Source organism: Cucurbita pepo, chromosome LG01 (assembly GCF_002806865.2).
Source record: "Cucurbita pepo subsp. pepo cultivar mu-cu-16 chromosome LG01, ASM280686v2, whole genome shotgun sequence".
NCBI classification, from domain to species: Eukaryota; Viridiplantae; Streptophyta; class Magnoliopsida; order Cucurbitales; family Cucurbitaceae; genus Cucurbita; species Cucurbita pepo.
In genome coordinates, this window is record NC_036638.1 from 17,429,784 (window position 1) to 17,447,953 (window position 18,170).

Below are 18,170 nucleotides of genomic sequence, written 5' to 3' on the forward strand. Positions count from 1 at the left end.
TAATTATTAAATTATACTCGAAATAGTATAAATTTTGTGACGAGCAAATGAATTTAATATGAACATCTAAATATCATTAATTATTAGTATATGAAAAAAAAAATATTAAGTTTAAAGTATACAAAATGTAAATTATAATTTGCTTTATTTATTTTTAAAATCCTTTAATTAGACATAACTGAAATTTATTTATTTAGTGCATTAAAAAAATTGATTTTAATATATGGTAACAAAAAATAAATAAATTAAAAAATTAAAAAAATCAATTATGACTCAATTTCGTTTTTTAAATAATTGGGCCATACAAACAAACTGGGCCAGATATCTATTCAATCAGCTTCGACCCGATCCACAATTAGTTGGGCTTCTAGGCCCAAAAAATGTTTTTTAAACTTATAAATAATCATCTACGAAACTTTATTTAACAATGGAAAAAATATATATTTATTTAGTTACTTTGCGTATAAAATATAAAAATATTTGTAATATAATATCAAATAAATTTATTCATTATTTTTATTAATAATTACAAATTATTAATAAATTTGGAGAGAGATGACCGAGTGTGCTGAAGCGTCGGATTGCTAATCTGATCTCTAACACTAACTAGCTCTCAAACTTGAGTTATTATATTAAAATTTAAATGAGACGAGATATGTTAACCCATTTCAATGTTATCCTAGTTTTTCCTAATGTTGGATGAAAGTCCCACATCGGCTAATTTAGGGAATGAGTTTATAATCAAAGAATACTATCTCCATCCATTGGTATGAAGTCTTTTGTGGAAACCCAAACCAAAATCATGGGAACTTATGCTCAAAGTGGACAATATCATACTGGAGAGTCAGGTTCATCTAACATAGTATCAGAGTCATGCTTTAAGACTCTAAAGGAATAGGCGTCGAGCCTCGATTAAGGAGAGGCGTACTTTGTTCGAGGGGAGGTGCCTAGATTCGCCGGACTAATTGTCGTTTTCGGGGAGGTCGCCACCTCATAGCATCTACCGGGCGGCAGGTGAGTAACGGTGGTCCTCAAATGATTAAGAAAGGAAGAAGAAATGAATGGCTTCACGACAAATTGATGCGTAAAAGAATGATAACAATTGTGGGGGCAATAAATTAAATTTTATATTTATATAAATAATATATTAAATGTTAAATGACAAATTTCATTCCATTAATTTTTGGATTACGTGGATTTGAATTTTGTGATTTAAGATTATTTTTGTAGCTTATTTAGTATGATACAATCATTTTAAAATTAATTGGGTAAGCATGTCCTTAATAAATATTTAATCATAATTATGTTTGTATCGTAATCGTTAAACTAAGTAGGTTTATTGACTTTATTTAACGTTATTTTCCTTTTTTTTTTTTTTTTTTTATCAAGGTGAGATCTCACATTGATAGAGAGGAGAACAAAATATTCTTTATAAGGGTGTGAAACCCCTTCTTAACAGACGCGTTTTAAAATCTATGAGGCTGACGACGATACATAGTGGGCTAAAGCAGACAATATCTATTAGCAGTGGGCTTGAGTTGTTACAAAATGGTATCAAAGCCATGCACAGGGCGGTATGCCAGCGAAGACGTTAGGCACCTAAGGAAGTGGATTGTAAGATTCCATATCGGTTGGAAAGAAGAACGAAACATTCCTTATAAACGTAAAAAACTGTAAGTCGGACGACGATACGTAATGAACAAAAATGGACAACATCTATTAACGGTGAGCTTGAGCGATTACAATTAACACACGTCAACTAAAATTATCTCTCGAACGAACATGATATTCAAACGAACTCGGGACTCAAATAAAAGTATTAAAAAAAAAAAAAAAAGGGTAAAAAGAGAAAAATAACCTTAATTATGGGAAAGTGTTATCTGTGGGATACCAAACGTGGAAAAAAAGTGGGCCCCACAAGATTAAGATTCATCGTAGAGAAGAGAAGACAAAGTGATGGATTCTGTTTAATGTTTGTCAACCGATCAAATCTTGTGTGATCATCATGCCTCTTATTTATTTATTTATTTATTTATTATTTATTATTTATTATTTATTATTTATTATTTATTATTATTATTTTCTTTAAAGCGTAAAAGAATTAATATGGATTTGATTTAAAGTCGGTCGTCTCCTTGCACGGCTTTCATACTTGGGCTTTCCCATTTTGTCAAACCCCCTTTTCCCCCATGCTTTAAGCAAGCTAATTAGGGTTTCTTTTTCTTTTTTATTTTTTATTTTTTAATTTTTAAAAGATTTTAAATTCTTCCTTCTCCTACACTTCTCTTATATTAATATTTTTCTTTAGAACGCGTTCACACAAAAATAATAAATATATCGATTTTCTCTATAACTTTAAGTTTTAAGGATATATACTCTCGATTCGTTGAGTGACGGGTATATATGAGGTGAATTATCGATTTATTATAGTGTTTTTATTCAATTTTATATCTCGTGTTTCTTAATAAATGAGAATGTTTGCTAAACCCTAATTAATTGGTATGCCATAGGGAAGGGTGATTTGGAGGTCAAAAGGGTGGAGTCGAAAAGTAATCAATTAGCTCTGCCTACGGTAGCCATGGAGATTACCCACTCAATGCAAAGCCAACAATGGTGGTGGGGAAGAACAGTAGATTCAAAAGCCATTGAAAAGAAAGGATCGGGATTGCTAAACTGAAAGGATTCTAATACCATGAGAATGTTTGCTTAAACTACCGCCACCTAATTAATGTGAATATAATCAAATAAATTACAAGAGAGAACAATAAATGAAAGATACATATGGTAAACTGTAATATAAATAAATATCTGGATATTTGTCTATAATAAAATATTAAATACATATATGATAAACTATAATTCAATAATAAATATCCTTAACAATACGTTAAATTTTACAAAGAAACTTTTGAAAACTAAATACATTTTTCTATTTTTAAATATTGGATAAAGCCTCATTTAATAATTACTTAGTTTTTAGATTTTGTATTTATTTTGTATCATTTGTATAAACAAAATATTTGAATTTTTAAAACAAAATTTAAATAAAAACAATTTGTGTTAAAAAAAATATTTTCCATTTTTAAAAATTGGCTCGATAATTAAAAGCATAGGTAAAAAATAAAGAATACCGAATAAAAATAGAATTTTAGGCATAATTTTAAAGAATAAGGTAAACTCGTAAAATGAGGTAAAATGATTTTAGGCAATCCATCCTTTCACCAAATTAGGGTAAGCACAAGGCTAAGGAATCAGTTGTTGTTGAAAACGACGTCGTAATAATGTTGAAGAATAGAGTTGACCAATAAACTGTAAATGCAAGGAATTGTGAAGAGTGGAGGATTAAGGTGGGGCCCAGAAAGTAGATGGAGTGAAATCTCTGAATATGATTCTTGGATGACCTTATTAAGAAAAGATTGGTCAATAAGATCTTGATTTTGTGTACGAATGGGCCCCACCTTTCTTTTTTTTCCTTTTTAACTGTCAATAACATTAAAAAATAAAAAAATAATTAAAAATAATTAACCAACCTTATTAATACACTTTTATTTTTATTTTAAATATTTTGCGATCACCTACTTGGATTTGCTTGTGTATTTTATTAATATATGGTTTGATGGCAACATAAAATTTCTCCTATTTTGACTATGACGTTGCTAAATGAATTTAATTATTTTCTTTTTTATATAAAAAGTCGGTTGTCGTTATATTTATTTATTTTATTCATATTTATGGAATATTTACTTTATACTACTAGTATCACATGCACAAGTTATTAATGTAAGGTCAATTCAAGTATATAACTTATTTAATAAAATAATAATATTATCCTAAATATCACAGCTTCAATCTCCGACTCACTTAGCCTAATTGATTAAGATATATATAACCGAAATGTTAAAAAGTTTAAATTCACAATTGAACTAAAAAAAACATTATATTTATATCTCTGGCATAAATTTGATCTCTGTTTAAGTTTTGTTTACGTTTTCCTTACCCACTCAATATTATTGACCTTTACCCACTTAATATTACTGACCTTTGTTGATACTCACTTTCTCTCATATTTTTAATTATGCTAATACAAACACGAGTATAGTTCAATTGACACACGTAAATTCAAGTTAGGTCTATAAGTTTTTTAAAATGTGAATAATAAATTCTTAAATTTTAAATTTGGTTAAGTACAAAATACAAATTTATGTCTTAGTTTAAAATTTAAATATATTAATTATATTAAACAAAAAAATTAAAATTTAAAAAATTATTAAATAGGAAGTACTTTTAGGGAGAGACTTAGAAAGATTAATGACTAAATTTGTTAGATAAATCTGGTGTTTAATATAAATTAATTTTCTCTAATATTATTATGATAGAATTATTTATTTATTTATTTATTTTGTTATTGTTTGAAAAGCAAGACAAGAAGGTTGCTGTACGGAATAGAATAATGAGGAGGGAAGAGGATGATAAGATCCAGTCATGAGGTATTGAGATCGATCCACGTCAGATAGCTAATTACTGGGTGACAGACGTATGATTGAGTAACAACACATGGGAACAGTAACACGTGGCAGACAAGAACGAGGAACCCACAATTGGGAGCGTGAGAATAATATATATACATATTTATATTTTCTTTTTCTTTTTACAAAAATCATAATCAAACAGACAAACTTTTTTCCTCTTAAATATAAAATATAAAAGTGTATTTACATTTTACAGACAATCGCCATATGAGGCGGAGAATAAGCTTCAAAGAAATAAATTTACCCATTTTATATTTTAATTTTTAAAATCCATAAATCTAAATAACAAGTTAAAAAAAATATAAATTAGGATAATTTTTTAATTTTAATATTTATCATTATTATTTTTCAGCCAATTGGAAAAAAAAGGGAAAAAAAGAAGGAAATTGTAGGGCCCACCAAAGATCTTGAAAAGTGGACCCACAAGAGATTTTTCATAGATAAAAAAGGAAAAAACCAAAATCGTGAAGGAATTGCAACATAGAGCAAGGTGAGGTGAAGTGGACCCCACTCCCCCACACCCAAAATTACCTTTATTTATTTCATGTCTCCGTCTATGTTACCGTCGGAGATCCCTCCCACGCTTTGTCCCTGTAGAACAATATATATATATATATATATATATATATATATATAAATAACTAAATATACAAATAATAATAATAATTATTATAATTATAAAACTCTACACATCATTCTAAAAAACCGTCCTTTTTTTCTTTTCTTTTTTTTTTTGCCTTTCCGGTGCTCAAAATTCTAATAATTATGTTGGGTGTACGTGAATTTGCCTGTCCAAAACACGGCTTTATTTTTTGTTTTATGTAATTTAAAATTGAAAGAAAAAGAAAATATGATAATATATTTATTAGGAAAATGATTGAAAATGTGAGAATTAGTTGAGTTATTATGAGGTTTTATAAGATTGGGGGTTGAAAAATGGGAGGACCAATTGAGCCCCAAATAGTAGTTGTCATTAATTGAGGTAAGCACTTTTGTCAATGATTTCAATTATTTTTGTTTGAGAATTTAACGGGGAGTGTATTGCTTGTGGTTTAAGCCACAACTTCAATAATGGGTCGAGGGCAACGGATTTGTAGGTTAATATATATATATATATATATACATCTTTTTCATCAAGATTTGGCAAGCCCATTTAAGAAACCCCTTCTAGAATTTTCACCAAAAGGTTGTGTCTTAAAGTCAACTTCAGAGATATGGTGTGGATTTTGTTCCAGATGTCATTGGTTTATGATTTTTTTTTTTTTTTTTTTTTTTTTTTTTTTTTTTTTTTTTTTTTTTTTTTTTTNCTGTGAAGTTATTACCTATTAAAGGCTGAGAGTTCAATAAGCTAGTTTTGTGTTGGACACTCTTAAGAGTTTTCATAGCAAATTTGTTTTTGAATTAAGTAAATTATAGAAAGTAAAGAAAAAGAAAATAAGTACATCCTAAGCAACAAAATGAATAGGCTAACCTCGTCACAGTTCAATGGGCTAACATATACATTCTCGACCTAGAAATCAAAATTTCGAATTCACATCCAAACATGCTGTAAATTGAGAATATTTGTTAAAATCACCGCACCTAAATAGTGGTGAAATTCTCTATTTATAATCATTTATAAAATCAAATAAATTACAAAAAAAAAAAAAAAAAAAAAAAAAAAAAAAAAAAANTTTTTTTGCATATAATAAAAGAGCAAATATGATATATATAGTAAAGTAGAAAACTAAATAGTCAAATATGATATATATACAAGATATTTATCTATAATAAATAGTCAAATATGGGACTTATGATAAAGTGTAATGGAAGAAAAAATATCCTCAATCATGCAACATATTTGCTTATAATAAAATGTCAAATATGATATATATGATAAACCATAATTCATGACTAAATATTGTAACATAAACAACGACTTCATTGAAAATGGTCTAAAAAGTCAATTCTATTCGACCGCAACAAGTTAATATCGATGGATTTATGTTAGAAGATGCTAGAAACAAAATAAACACCTAGTTGTTAGGCCTACTGATAAAAATAAAAACAAAGAACATATATCAATGTCTTTGGCAAACAAAGGTCGGTGTGAATTAAAGGAAAATAAAGATGATATGGTGGCACTTGGTAATGTAGAATGGCTCCTAAAATGGGTCACATCTATCATTTCCTAATAGTTAAGAGAGAGAAATTCATAGAAGACAGGTAAAGGGTATGTGTTATATTAGTTAAAATGAAATTATCCGACCTAAGTTTATAAAGAAAAGCCAACCTTCCAAATCCAAATTGCAAGTAATTAAGCAATAGTGCAGTAATTACAAATTAGAAAAGAGGGAGAAGAACCATGGGAAATGGAGGGGAATCCAATTCATTGATAGTTTGATTAGTTAAGTACGCTTCTAATTAATATCAGAAAGGTCTTTAGTTAATTGATTCAAATCCAACTAACACCCAAAATCAACTCTTTTCCATCATCATGATGACCGAATGGGAACAAAGATCTTGGGATTTTTCTTGGCAATCAAACAAAATCTTAACCAAGAAAGTAAAAGGGGAAAAAAAGAGCATAGGAAAGCAAAGAAAAGAGAGAGAGAGAATAGAGAGTTGAAAGAAAGAGATAAGTGGTTGTTGTACCAATGGGGTATACAGAATCTAGAGAGAGATCTCAGCATGACAGAAAATACAACCCCCCCCCCCACACACACACGACATCTTCTTCTGTAACTATTCTTTAACTTCTTCTTCTTCTCCTCTCTCTCTCTCTCTCTCTCCTCACCCACTTCATAAAGACCTGCAATATTACCCCCCTCCCACTCCTCTCATCCCACCTCTTTTTTCTGATCTCTCTCCAGTTGTTGAAACTGATAATGGCAAAACCATTGTAATTCTGAATATAGATCAGAGGAAAAAGAAACCATTCTTCTCTAATAGCTGGGTGTTTTTCTTGGGGATAATGGAGTTGAAAGCAGCAGATGTAGCGGAAGTTCAACAAATACAGCAACATTTCCATGTGTTGGCTGTCGATGATAGCCTTATAGACAGAAAACTTTTGGAAAAGCTCCTAAGAATTTCTTCATGCGAAGGTAAACATATAGTTGCCCATCTAATTACCAAAATTTTTTCCTAAATTCTTACCTCGCATCTTTTTTTGTAACTATTTTCTTTTTCCAATACCCAGCAGTGACCTGCGTGGAGTCTGGAGACAAAGCTCTTAGATACCTGGGTCTGCTTGATGACCTTGACAAATTTTCTTCCTCTGCTGCTTCATTTTCTTCCCCCCAACTCTCCCACCAACAGGTAATTTTCCCTTCTTCTCTCCAGCCAAGATCCTCTCTCTCTCTCTCTCTCTCTCTCTCTCTCTCCATTTTCTACAACTCATACTAAAGAAGATAAGCAACTTAAAGCTATGAACAAATTTCTGCATATAGCAACACCAATTTCTGTCTCTTTCCTAAATGAACTTCATGTCCAAGTGAATTATCTATATACCATAAGAATTGATTGATTAATAATGAATCAACATCCCAATCGAGATCATCTTCAAAGGGAAAAGAAAGAAGAGGGGAAAAAACAGCAAACAATGTATTTCTTCTAAAATTGAAGTTTCTGTTATTTGGTGCCTTCATCAAGCAGAGTCTTGGAGGGAAGTCCTGATAAAGACAGTGCAAGTTGCATACTTTTACGTGCATCACATGTGAAGAAAATTTTAGCTACAATACAATTTAAAATTTATCACTTTTCAACGGCATTCAATCAGCCGGGAATTGATGAAGATTTCCTGTGGAAAAGATTTTGGACGGGGGACCCCTATGTCGTGTTAGCATGTGTTTCTTAAGGGTTGATTTGTTTTTAATTTTATTATTTAATAAATCATATTCATATTGATTTTCCATTGTAATGACACACAGGAAGTCAAAGTCAACTTAATCATGACAGACTACTGTATGCCTGGGATGACTGGTTATGATCTACTCAAACGACTCAAGGTAATGTTATTCTTGTTCTCTGAATTTTCGGTTATATTAAAGCATGGTATTAAATAAACAAAGAGATCGATATCAGAATGATATTCTATTAAATAAACAAAGAGATCGATATCAGAATGATATTCTAAGTCAATAAGAAAGGAAATGATGGACAAAAATTTCACCGTATACGAACGTCCAGGCATCCAAATTTGCAAAGTTTTACTTGTTCATATGCACATAAACTGCAATATTCGGTATCCTTCTCTAGACATCTATTTTCTGAAAAGTATTTGAAATGATTCAAGGAATCAAATAATCCGATGTTTTGTAAGTTAAGAGCACAAATATTTGACATCTAAATGATTTGTTATTTCCAACCGATCATTTGATCACTAAAATATTAATTAGAAGAATATGAGTGCTTACTTGATACGTGCATTTGCAGGGATCTTCTTGGAAAGATATTCCTGTTGTTGTCATGTCATCGGAGAACGAACCTTCGAGAATCCACATGTAAATATTTAATTCTCTCACTCGATTTGTTTTATACTATTCACTTTTCGGTTCAATTCGTTAAGTATTGCTTTCTAATAAATGCAATTTACTTACAGGTGCTTGGAAGAAGGAGCAGAGGAATTCCTTTTGAAGCCTCTTCAACTATCAGACGTGAAGAAGCTCGAGCCTCACCTTCAGAGGTCCCTCAGCCGTTCATCTACTGAAATAAAGGAAGAAGAAACCGTCGAAATCGGAATCACTAATTCCGACGCCATTGACGACGACGAAAACAACTCGAAAGAAGAAAATAACAAGAACGACAATAACAATACCTTCAGCAAGAGAAAAGCCGCGAATCCAGAGCCATCTGAAAGACGACCAAAACTGAAAGAACTGCAAGCTGCAGTATAAGAAAAATGGTGCAAAGGCATCCGCCATTGGCACAGAATACAGATACGATTTCGTCGAACACCTTCGCTGCGATAATATTCTCGAGTTTCTGCGGCATTATACGGAGAAGTTTCCAGGTCGTAAAGAGGAAATTGGAGATGTAAAATGGTTTGTATACCGTCGTCGTCCTTGATAATGTCTGGTTTGTGGATCGAGATTGAAGAATCTCCCGCAATGGGACGTTTTCGAGGGAAATCAATCTAGGGTTTACAACTCGGATTAAAATATCAAATGAAGTTTCCTTTTTGTCTTTTAAGTTCGTTAATCAATTTCTAATCACAACAAAAAAGAGGTTTTTGTTTTGGAACCTTAAAAGGACGCGCGCGCGCGCGCGCGAGGAATTAGAAAAAAAAAAATAAATAAATAAAAGAAAAAGAAATGAGTCATTTGTTTTTAAAAAATTATATAATAGTGAAAATTTAAAAAATAATACTTTACATTTCCTATATTCATTTAATAAATATACTATTCCATATTACAAATTTATTTAATTTTCGTTTAAAGTTAAAATATGTATATCATATAATAACTTATAAATCACATAATATTATACAATAATATTTATTGCTAAAATTAATAACTAAAGAAAGTTTATTTATATGAAATTTATTATCAAATGTTTATATAAAAATATTGATTATAATTTGTAATTTAAACTATATAAAAATTTGAATAACTATCTTATAAAAATAATTATAGTAAAATATTGATGCAATTGAAATATGTATATATTTTATTTTGTTGGGGTTATTTTAGCTATTTACACAAACGATTTGGATGTTCTAGACCGTTGGTAAAGACCAGGAAGTAGGTTAGTCCGAGAAAAATTCTGGCCAACTATACGAAATAACAAGGCTAGAGGAGCTACTGACTACCCAGATTTTGATTCGTTAATGGATGCGTTGATTTTGCTCTTTTATTATAGAATTTTTCGGATTCGGCAATCATAGTAAAGTGCGGTTTCATTTGAAATTCATTGTGCTTCCCTTTTCTGGAGAATGCATCCCGGCGATTTTGTAATTGCAGCTTTTCGTCTGATCTTTAGAGTAAGAGTGCGTCAATGACACATGCAACACCTGTACTCTGCATTCATGATATCTACATTCATAGGATTTATCTACGCACAACTATTCCAAACTATTCTACAGACAATTTTCAATATCTAAATTATTTAATTTTGACAAAGTTAAATTATATTAGTTATTATTAGATATTATTAGATGAGTTTTATAACACAATATTTGAATTATTGAGGGCAGTTTGAAATGTAATTATGTCATATTTTCGTTGGGTAGAAATGTAATTGAATGCTATATTTATTATTAAAAAAAATAGAAAAACTAAAAAAGCAAATTGAGAATGGAAAACATTTACGCAATCAGTGCACTGACTCCCACGCACTTAAATTCACCAACTTCTCCCAATATACTTGTTGCCATCCTCCTAAACCACCCTGTTCCACTAAAATTATTTTAAAATTTTCCTATATTTCATTAATGAATTTAATATTCATTTTCCATATTTTATTAGTATTTTTATAAAAATCTTTTTTAAAAGCATCTTAAATATTTTTGGAATATTCTGAAATCATTACTTTTCTATTTTTTTTTATTTCAAATTATTATATGGGTCATTTGGATTTTTGTTTTCTACCGTTATTTCATGATTGGATTTTAAAGTACTCTCTCGAGCCAATGTCAGAGACAAGAGCTCCGAGTGTATTCACTTACAACGAGCCAATGTCAGAGACAGGAGCTCCGAGTGCCACGAGCTCCAAGTGTACTCACTCATCACAAGCAAATGTCAGAGACAAGATCGCTAAGTCTCAAATTACCTCTAGAACATAAAATTCTAAGATAAAAAATGAAAGCGAAACTCAGCCGGTAAATTAATAAAAATAGTAGAATGTTGATATGATCACATAAGGGTTAAAAGTGCAGTAAGGATAATAGGGATAATACTATAGAAGTAAGAGCTACTCCAAAAGCAAAGAGCTTGCGTCGCATATTATTGTTTGGTTTATTTCTTGTCAACTTCTATAGAGAGAATTGAAAAGGCGATCACATGCTCAGCGGTGATGATGATACTATTATGTTGTCAACTTCTATAGGAATCGCAGCTGCCAAAACATGCCAAACAACCAAAGCTCTCAAGCCGCCTGCCCCCAGAAGATCTTGAGATCTGCTTCCTCCATCAACAAAAACCTCTCTTCCTACACAAAACCAAGGTTATGATTCACAAGGTGCAGATGTTGACAAGTTGGTCCTTTGTGTTTAGTACTCAAAATCGTTGAAAGATACCCCAAGAATCACTCAATTTGATAACCAACCAACCAACCATTTAGTTTTTGTGCTTGTTTTATCCGGATTTGCTACCACAGATTTCTATCTTTCTTTGCAAAACAATGATAATGATAATAATTCTTAACCTAATTCCAAAAAAGTAGACGAAACTCCAAACACTATTAGAAGGATGATGATTATGGTAATCCGGTTGGTGGTGATGATGATGATGATAGTATAGATGAAAAGTTAGCCTACTATTTTCTACCATGTAAGTTTCAGAGGGTTTCATTAGATAAAAGGTTAAGAGATCATAGAAGAGCTTTTCCTTTTTTTTTACTTACCATTCTTAGAGCTCGTCCTTGGCTGGTTTTGAGTCCTTGGGTTTTGAATCAGCCTCGGTGTCCTTGGGGTCTGAATCTACCTGCTCGGTTTTATCACGATTTATCTCAATGAAATTTATGATGTCTTCCTTTGTTCTATCGCCATTGTAGTCAACCAGCTTTCCGCTTGCTGTCCTGAGATACACAGTAGGGTAACCTTCGACCTCGAACTCACCATTTGCGATGTCATTCGCGCTGGCATCCTACCAAGAGAAACAAGTTGTTGATCATATACATATTTGAGTTGTCTAACGGATCAAATTTGCAGACAACCCATTTCAAGTGAAAATGCAGATATCAATTCCAAAGTTCAAAATTCACAGGTAATGGATCTTACAAACTTAGCAATGACAACATCAGGATCGCTTTCATATGAGACAGCCACTTCCTCTAAAATTGGAGCAAGTTTTTTGCAGTGACCGCACCATGGAGAATAAAATTCCAGTAAAACTGCCCCACAAAAAGAGCTAGTTAATGATCTTGCACTATACAACTAGAGAATGTTAACTAGAAATACGATCAAGAAACAAAAGTTCAAGGAAAATCATAAGAGGGCTCTTTGCAACACCATGAGATATGAGATAATTTAAGTTAAATTGGGTACTTAAATGCCTAGCTAGTGATCATCAAATGAAAATTAACGATTTCATAATAAGAATAGCCTTGGGCTTGAATGAGTATACATGAATACTGCTGCATACATACAAGCACGATGAGAATATTTCTAGCACATATTTTCTTAGATCATATTAGGAAACTGTGATACTCACCATTTTTACCAGATTTGTAGACTACATCCTGAAGGCTATCAGCAACAACCACTTTCACAGGTTCATCGTTACTCTCAGGAATGGGTTCTGACTTTATGTATTGTGGCACATTGCCGTTCTGCAGTTGTGAAATCGGAGTTATAGATAGCCTTCATATCTACATAATTTATAGCGATGAAATTTTCTTTCAACACTACCACATTTAATATCGACTATAAGATATTGCCATCTATCAAGTTTCTGTGTTCATTTTCATTTGAAACTACTTATTTTACTCTTCAATATACTAGCATTGAGTAACTTACTAAACTATGGCTCCCCATTCACCGTACAAATGTTGCTAAATCTAAACACCATCAAAGCACTGTGTCATGAAAACGCATAAAATGTAAGTGAGAGAAAGAGTTTGACCTTGTAGTCCTTCATCCAAGGAGCAATCTGTTCAGGCTCTACATTGAATTTCACATACTTGAACCTATCATTTCTTTGCACAAGAATGACAGGGACTTGATCTTCCTTGAGTCCAAAATACTGTAATGCAAAACAATAAGGTACCAAACATGTGAATCATGATGTAGAACAAAGTATGCAACTTAAATAGCCACCCGAAACACCAGAGTATACGAACTTTTAGGGCAGCTTCACTGGATTGACTGTCTCCAATTAGGAAACTTATTCCCTCTCCCTTGTACTGCTCAGCAACTTCACGGTACTTCGATTTTAAAGCTTCAGCAGCCTCGGTGGTGTAATTCAGAAACAACATAGCCTACCCAACAAAAGAGAAAGATTAATCAAACGCCATTGCTTATCAATGGAAAATATTTATTTATTCGTTCAATTGTAAATATTTACTTTGTACCCCCAGAAGGGGAAAAATTCTGAAAGTTGTTTTGAGTATGAAAGATCAATAAAATTGATAAAAACCAGACACATTTATTGAACCGCAGAAAGTGAGCGGTGAACATTAGTGCACAATTAACTCCATGCAAACAATGGAAAGAAGTCTATGCCTAAAATGGAGAACGATTCTCACAGCGGATCATGCCTCTTTACCTTATCATTAGAAGTGGAGAAGAACTTGGAAAGGTAGATTTGATTGTTAGGATCATTATCGAAAACCGTTACCAAGGGAATGCTAGATTCTTCAATGAACTTCTCCAACTTAGCTACATCAAAATCCTGAGTTCATAGCTCCAATAAGATCAGCGTGCAAAAATTAAATCACAAAAAGCCAAACCTACAAATTTAGCACACATAATGATATTAAATTCTGGTACCTTAAAATCCACAAATAGCTCATCGAATGGCTTGAAAAGCCTGACAATTGGGCCAGATACAGATGTTTCTCCACGTGGAAGTAGCTTAGCATCCAATGTGTGGCCAAAAGCATAGTCAGAACGCAACTTCTCAGCCAAAGCGATGTAGTTATCGAACTCTTCTCCAGAAAGTTTAGGAAATATTCCAACCTAAGACAGGGAAAAATCAATTTTCGTAGCTACTCAGAAAAATGAAAATGGCAGCACAAACTTGGAAAGGATGAAAAGATGAGAGATTTAGCTCATACGATGAAAACGTCCTTAATGAGATTACTAGCATCCTCAGCAGATTTTATTTCGGCAGATGCAGGCCCATTTTGCTGCTTCAAGTAGTCAACAATCCCATCTGCTTCGCGAGGTCCCTTGTAATCCTGACTGGATTTGCCCCCATTTCTCAATATCTTAATAGTGGGGAAGCCCCTAATTTCAAATTGACCAGCCAACCCTCTGTTTGACTCTTCGTTTACATCAATTTTGGCTAAAACAATTGGCGGGTCGTGACTGCTCAAAATAGACGCAGCTTTTTCATACTGTAAAATATGAAAAGATCATGAGACCATAAGAAACAAGATGCTCAAGGACAATTCAACCAAAACAGCTGAGATAAGAGAATTAGTTTACCTCTGGTGCCAATTTCATACAATGACCACACCTAGAACATTGGGGGAAAACGTTAAAAGAAAGGGTCAGCTCAATGACATTTCATGCCGCAATAATGGCTAATTAAAACATGATAATACGATTAGAAGGTTGAAATCTGAATCAAATCCATAAATCTCCATTGCTTCTCAAGGGAAAGGAGTGAAAAAAATGTTCCAAGATGAAGGATACCCCAAGGAGAAAAAATCAACATATAACTAAGCCAATAACTAGCCTCTGATTCCAGTTCTTCATACATAAAGAAAAAAGGAAGTCCCAAAACCAACGATAAGGGTACTAAGATCCAGTTCTTCAAGGGTACGCAAAAGTTTAAAAAAAAAAAAAAACAAACAAAAATCCTCACCGTCGTTGATTGCGCACTCAATTACACACATCGGGTTAACAAACAAAAGGCAGCCATACAATCATTCCCAAATGCTAATATCCAAATAACATCACCAAGATTGTTCAACAACAATGCACTAAAACCAACCTATAGAAACAGAGCAGAGAGGCCAATTTACACAATGAATGCGAAAAACGAATCAATAAAATAACACTACATTCAAGACATAAAAATGAGATCCTCACAGAAATCAAAAAATCAAATCACATAGCAGCCGTAAAAAGATCGGAAACGGAAATTTGACCAACGAGAAGGAAATGGCAATAAAGAAAACCCTAAAGAAAAATTAAAAAGACCATACCACGGGGCGTAGAACTCAACGACGATGAAATCATGCTTGGCAACAACATCCGAGAAGTTCGAATGGTCCAAAGTGAGAACAAATTCCTTCGCCTCAGCCTTGTCCGCGTAGATCTCATTGAAAGAAGCAGAAAGAAGAACAAAAACAAGCACAGAGAACCGAATAAAATGTGAAGACGCCATTGTCAACGCAATGGAAGAAGAAGAAGCCTTCCGTAAAACTAAACGATATTAAGAAAAGTTCAGACGCGCGGGGGGTTTTAAGGGGGACCGGCTGAAGCAGTTTTTTTTAATTATTAATTAATTTTTAAAAATCCGGCTAAAGGAGTTAGATAAAAAACGATGAAAATATGGTACTCGCACGTGACTTCTCGTGAGTCATCGGATCTACGCATTAAAAATCAACGTTGGCGCTACACGTGGACACTGCTCTACGTGGCGTTTTTCTATTGGATAAGACTCGTCATTCGTATTGGTTTTTCATCCGAGGGCTCGCACGCTTGGCGATTAAATCGGCGATTAAAAACTATTACCGGCTGCTAGAAGAATTTGAAATGTCGATGGCCAATTAAATCGTGGCGACTTTTCTAAAAGTGGCAAATATCTATTCAATTGAAACTGATTTGTTGTTTTGTTTGGTTATCCTGGTCTTGCGTGTACTGGAACAATTCTCCGTTGGATTTGAAATTTTATGGTAAAAAAGATAATATTTTTAATTCTCACCATTATTACACCTTAATATTTCATAATTATTTTAAAATTATTATTTAATATAAATCTTTTAATATTATATAAAAAATTAAAGGATGACAATAAACACTTACTTGAATTATGTTTAAGTCGATTTTTATTTAACATTTAAATAATTTTTTATTTCAACAATAATTTTAAAACAATAAGGATAGTATATTGTAATTATGAAAATCGTTATAATATATATATATATATATATATATATATATATATATATTACCTTTTATAGTATTATTTACTTTCTAATCCAATTTGTCCACTTGAAACGGTCTCTGGGGATAAGTCTTAGGCAAAAAAGTAGATGTAATGATAATTAATAAAATTATTATAGGGAAAGCCACCCATCACATTAATTAATTTTCCATATATATATATATATTAATTATTATTTAGGTTGCAATGTATATTTCAATTATAAATATTCACCATTTTTAGAATATTTGTATGTGGCGTCCCACATTAGTTAGGGAGAAGAACAAACCATCATAAGGTGTGTGAAAACTTTCCTTCAGACGTGTTTTAAAATTTTGAGGGAAAGTCCAAAGAGGACAATATATTCTAGCGGTGGACCCACATTACAAATGGTATCAGAGCCAGATACCGGACGATGTGCCAGTAAGAACGTTGGGCCCCGAAGGGGGTGGATTGTCGATTGGATAAAGAAATGAGCGCTGGACCTCGAAGGGGGATGGATTGTGATGTCCCGTTGGGAGGAGAACACAACAATATAATTCATTCTTATCCCTATAGTATTGTGTTTGATAAATATTAGATTAAGTTAATTTATGGGAATTTTCAATAAAAACTTTAAATTAGACTAATAATTGTATAATTTAAATCTTAATTTTAATAATTATATCAATTTACACGTATGAGAATTAATATGAACGAGTTTGAAATTGAATAGAATTATTAATAGTACATATCTTAGAGATATAAATTATAAATGGACTTTTTTGTATAAAAATATAGAAAGTCTATTTATTAACCTCTTTGTAACTTGGAATGAAAAAAAAAAATTATATCTAATAATTTGAAATTTGAAAATGATTTAAAATTATTATTCATGCATTGAAATGAAAGCATGATTTATCATATGGATGTTGACTACAGAGGTAATGAAAATAATAGGTTTGATAATATTATCTAAACATCCAACTTTCCTAATAAAGAATTATAAGTTAAATTATTAATTTAGTCCCATAATTCGGACAAAATTTCAATTTCATCCCAATAACTTTAAAATATTGGGCCTTTTTTTAAGCAAAAGACTAATTAACATTCAACTTTAACGCATAAAAAAATCAACTTTAACGCAAAAAAAAGTCAAGTTTTGTTGTTCATATGGTAGGCCAATCAATCTCCTTCCAAAAAAGGAAAAAGTGTGGCAAGCAATTCCCGAAATTTTTTTATCAGTTTCGAAAAACAATCCATCTTTCTTGCTTTTGCTCTTTTTTCCAATCAATTGCAAGAGTTCTTCCACATGAGAACACAAGATCGTTACAAATTGTAAAGGCTCTTGTTGACCCGACTGAACAAATGTGGTGACACGACTTGGGTAGCAACCCCTAAACGTCTATTCCCTGCCTTCCAAAACTTGGTATAAATTCAAATTTTGTCCAAACATTTGAGCCCAAATTTTTTCTTCTTTTGAATTAACACGTGGATTCCTTCAAATTTCTGGAGAAACAAATGGAGAATAAAATCAAGGAAGAGTTAGCCATGACAATTTTGAAACATTGTGCTTGTGAGCCAAAGATGCCTTTCAAAAGTGTGTTTGTTCTAATATCTCTGAAATGACGAGAAACAAGCCTATTCCCACATTATTGGAAGTTCTAAAGGCCATCCCTGTTCTATACTACAAATATAAACACTGGAT

The 18,170-nt window shown here is 32.0% G+C and overlaps 2 protein-coding genes across 3 annotated transcripts; one reads left to right on the forward strand and one right to left on the reverse strand.

Annotated features, from left to right (window-relative positions):
• Positions 1–7,236: 7,236 nt before the first annotated feature.
• On the forward strand, positions 7,237–9,698 carry LOC111777150 (two-component response regulator ORR9-like). 2 transcript variants are annotated; one of them, XM_023656616.1, is made up of 5 exons: positions 7,237–7,612; positions 7,708–7,826; positions 8,438–8,515; positions 8,943–9,010; positions 9,109–9,698. In XM_023656616.1, the coding sequence occupies exons 1-5, from the start codon at positions 7,483–7,485 to the stop codon at positions 9,401–9,403; spliced, it is 690 nt and encodes a 229-aa protein (XP_023512384.1). In that variant the 5' UTR covers positions 7,237–7,482; the 3' UTR covers positions 9,404–9,698. The 2 variants fall into 2 exon arrangements, with proteins under 2 accessions (XP_023512384.1, XP_023512392.1); XM_023656624.1 differs by having other exon boundaries at positions 7,241–7,612; positions 7,711–7,826.
• Positions 9,699–11,306: 1,608 nt separating this feature from the next.
• On the reverse strand, positions 11,307–15,785 carry LOC111808392 (protein disulfide-isomerase-like). The gene is made up of 11 exons (XM_023694332.1): positions 15,540–15,785; positions 14,815–14,845; positions 14,442–14,723; positions 14,155–14,343; positions 13,931–14,056; positions 13,506–13,643; positions 13,289–13,408; positions 12,878–12,995; positions 12,445–12,557; positions 12,069–12,310; positions 11,307–11,654 (listed from the first exon to the last, which is right to left on the reverse strand). The coding sequence occupies exons 1-10, from the start codon at positions 15,719–15,721 to the stop codon at positions 12,074–12,076; spliced, it is 1,536 nt and encodes a 511-aa protein (XP_023550100.1). The 5' UTR covers positions 15,722–15,785; the 3' UTR covers positions 11,307–11,654; positions 12,069–12,073.
• Positions 15,786–18,170: the final 2,385 nt, after the last annotated feature.

Bases quoted from the DNA above. Each gene is read 5' to 3' on its own strand.
- LOC111808392 (XM_023694332.1), bottom strand. From the start codon at position 15,721: ATGGCGTCTTCACATTTTATTCGGTTCTCTGTGCTTGTTTTTGTTCTT. The intron at 14,344-14,441 runs GTATGAGCTAAA...TCCCTGTCTTAG, and splicing joins TCATTAAGGACGTTTTCATC to GTTGGAATATTTCCTAAACT. The intron at 14,057-14,154 runs GTACCAGAATTT...CTATGAACTCAG, and splicing joins AGCTATTTGTGGATTTTAAG to GATTTTGATGTAGCTAAGTT.
- LOC111777150 (XM_023656616.1), top strand. From the start codon at position 7,483: ATGGAGTTGAAAGCAGCAGATGTAGCGGAAGTTCAACAAATACAGCAA. The intron at 8,516-8,942 runs GTAATGTTATTC...GTGCATTTGCAG, and splicing joins ATCTACTCAAACGACTCAAG to GGATCTTCTTGGAAAGATAT. The intron at 9,011-9,108 runs GTAAATATTTAA...ATTTACTTACAG, and splicing joins GAACCTTCGAGAATCCACAT to GTGCTTGGAAGAAGGAGCAG.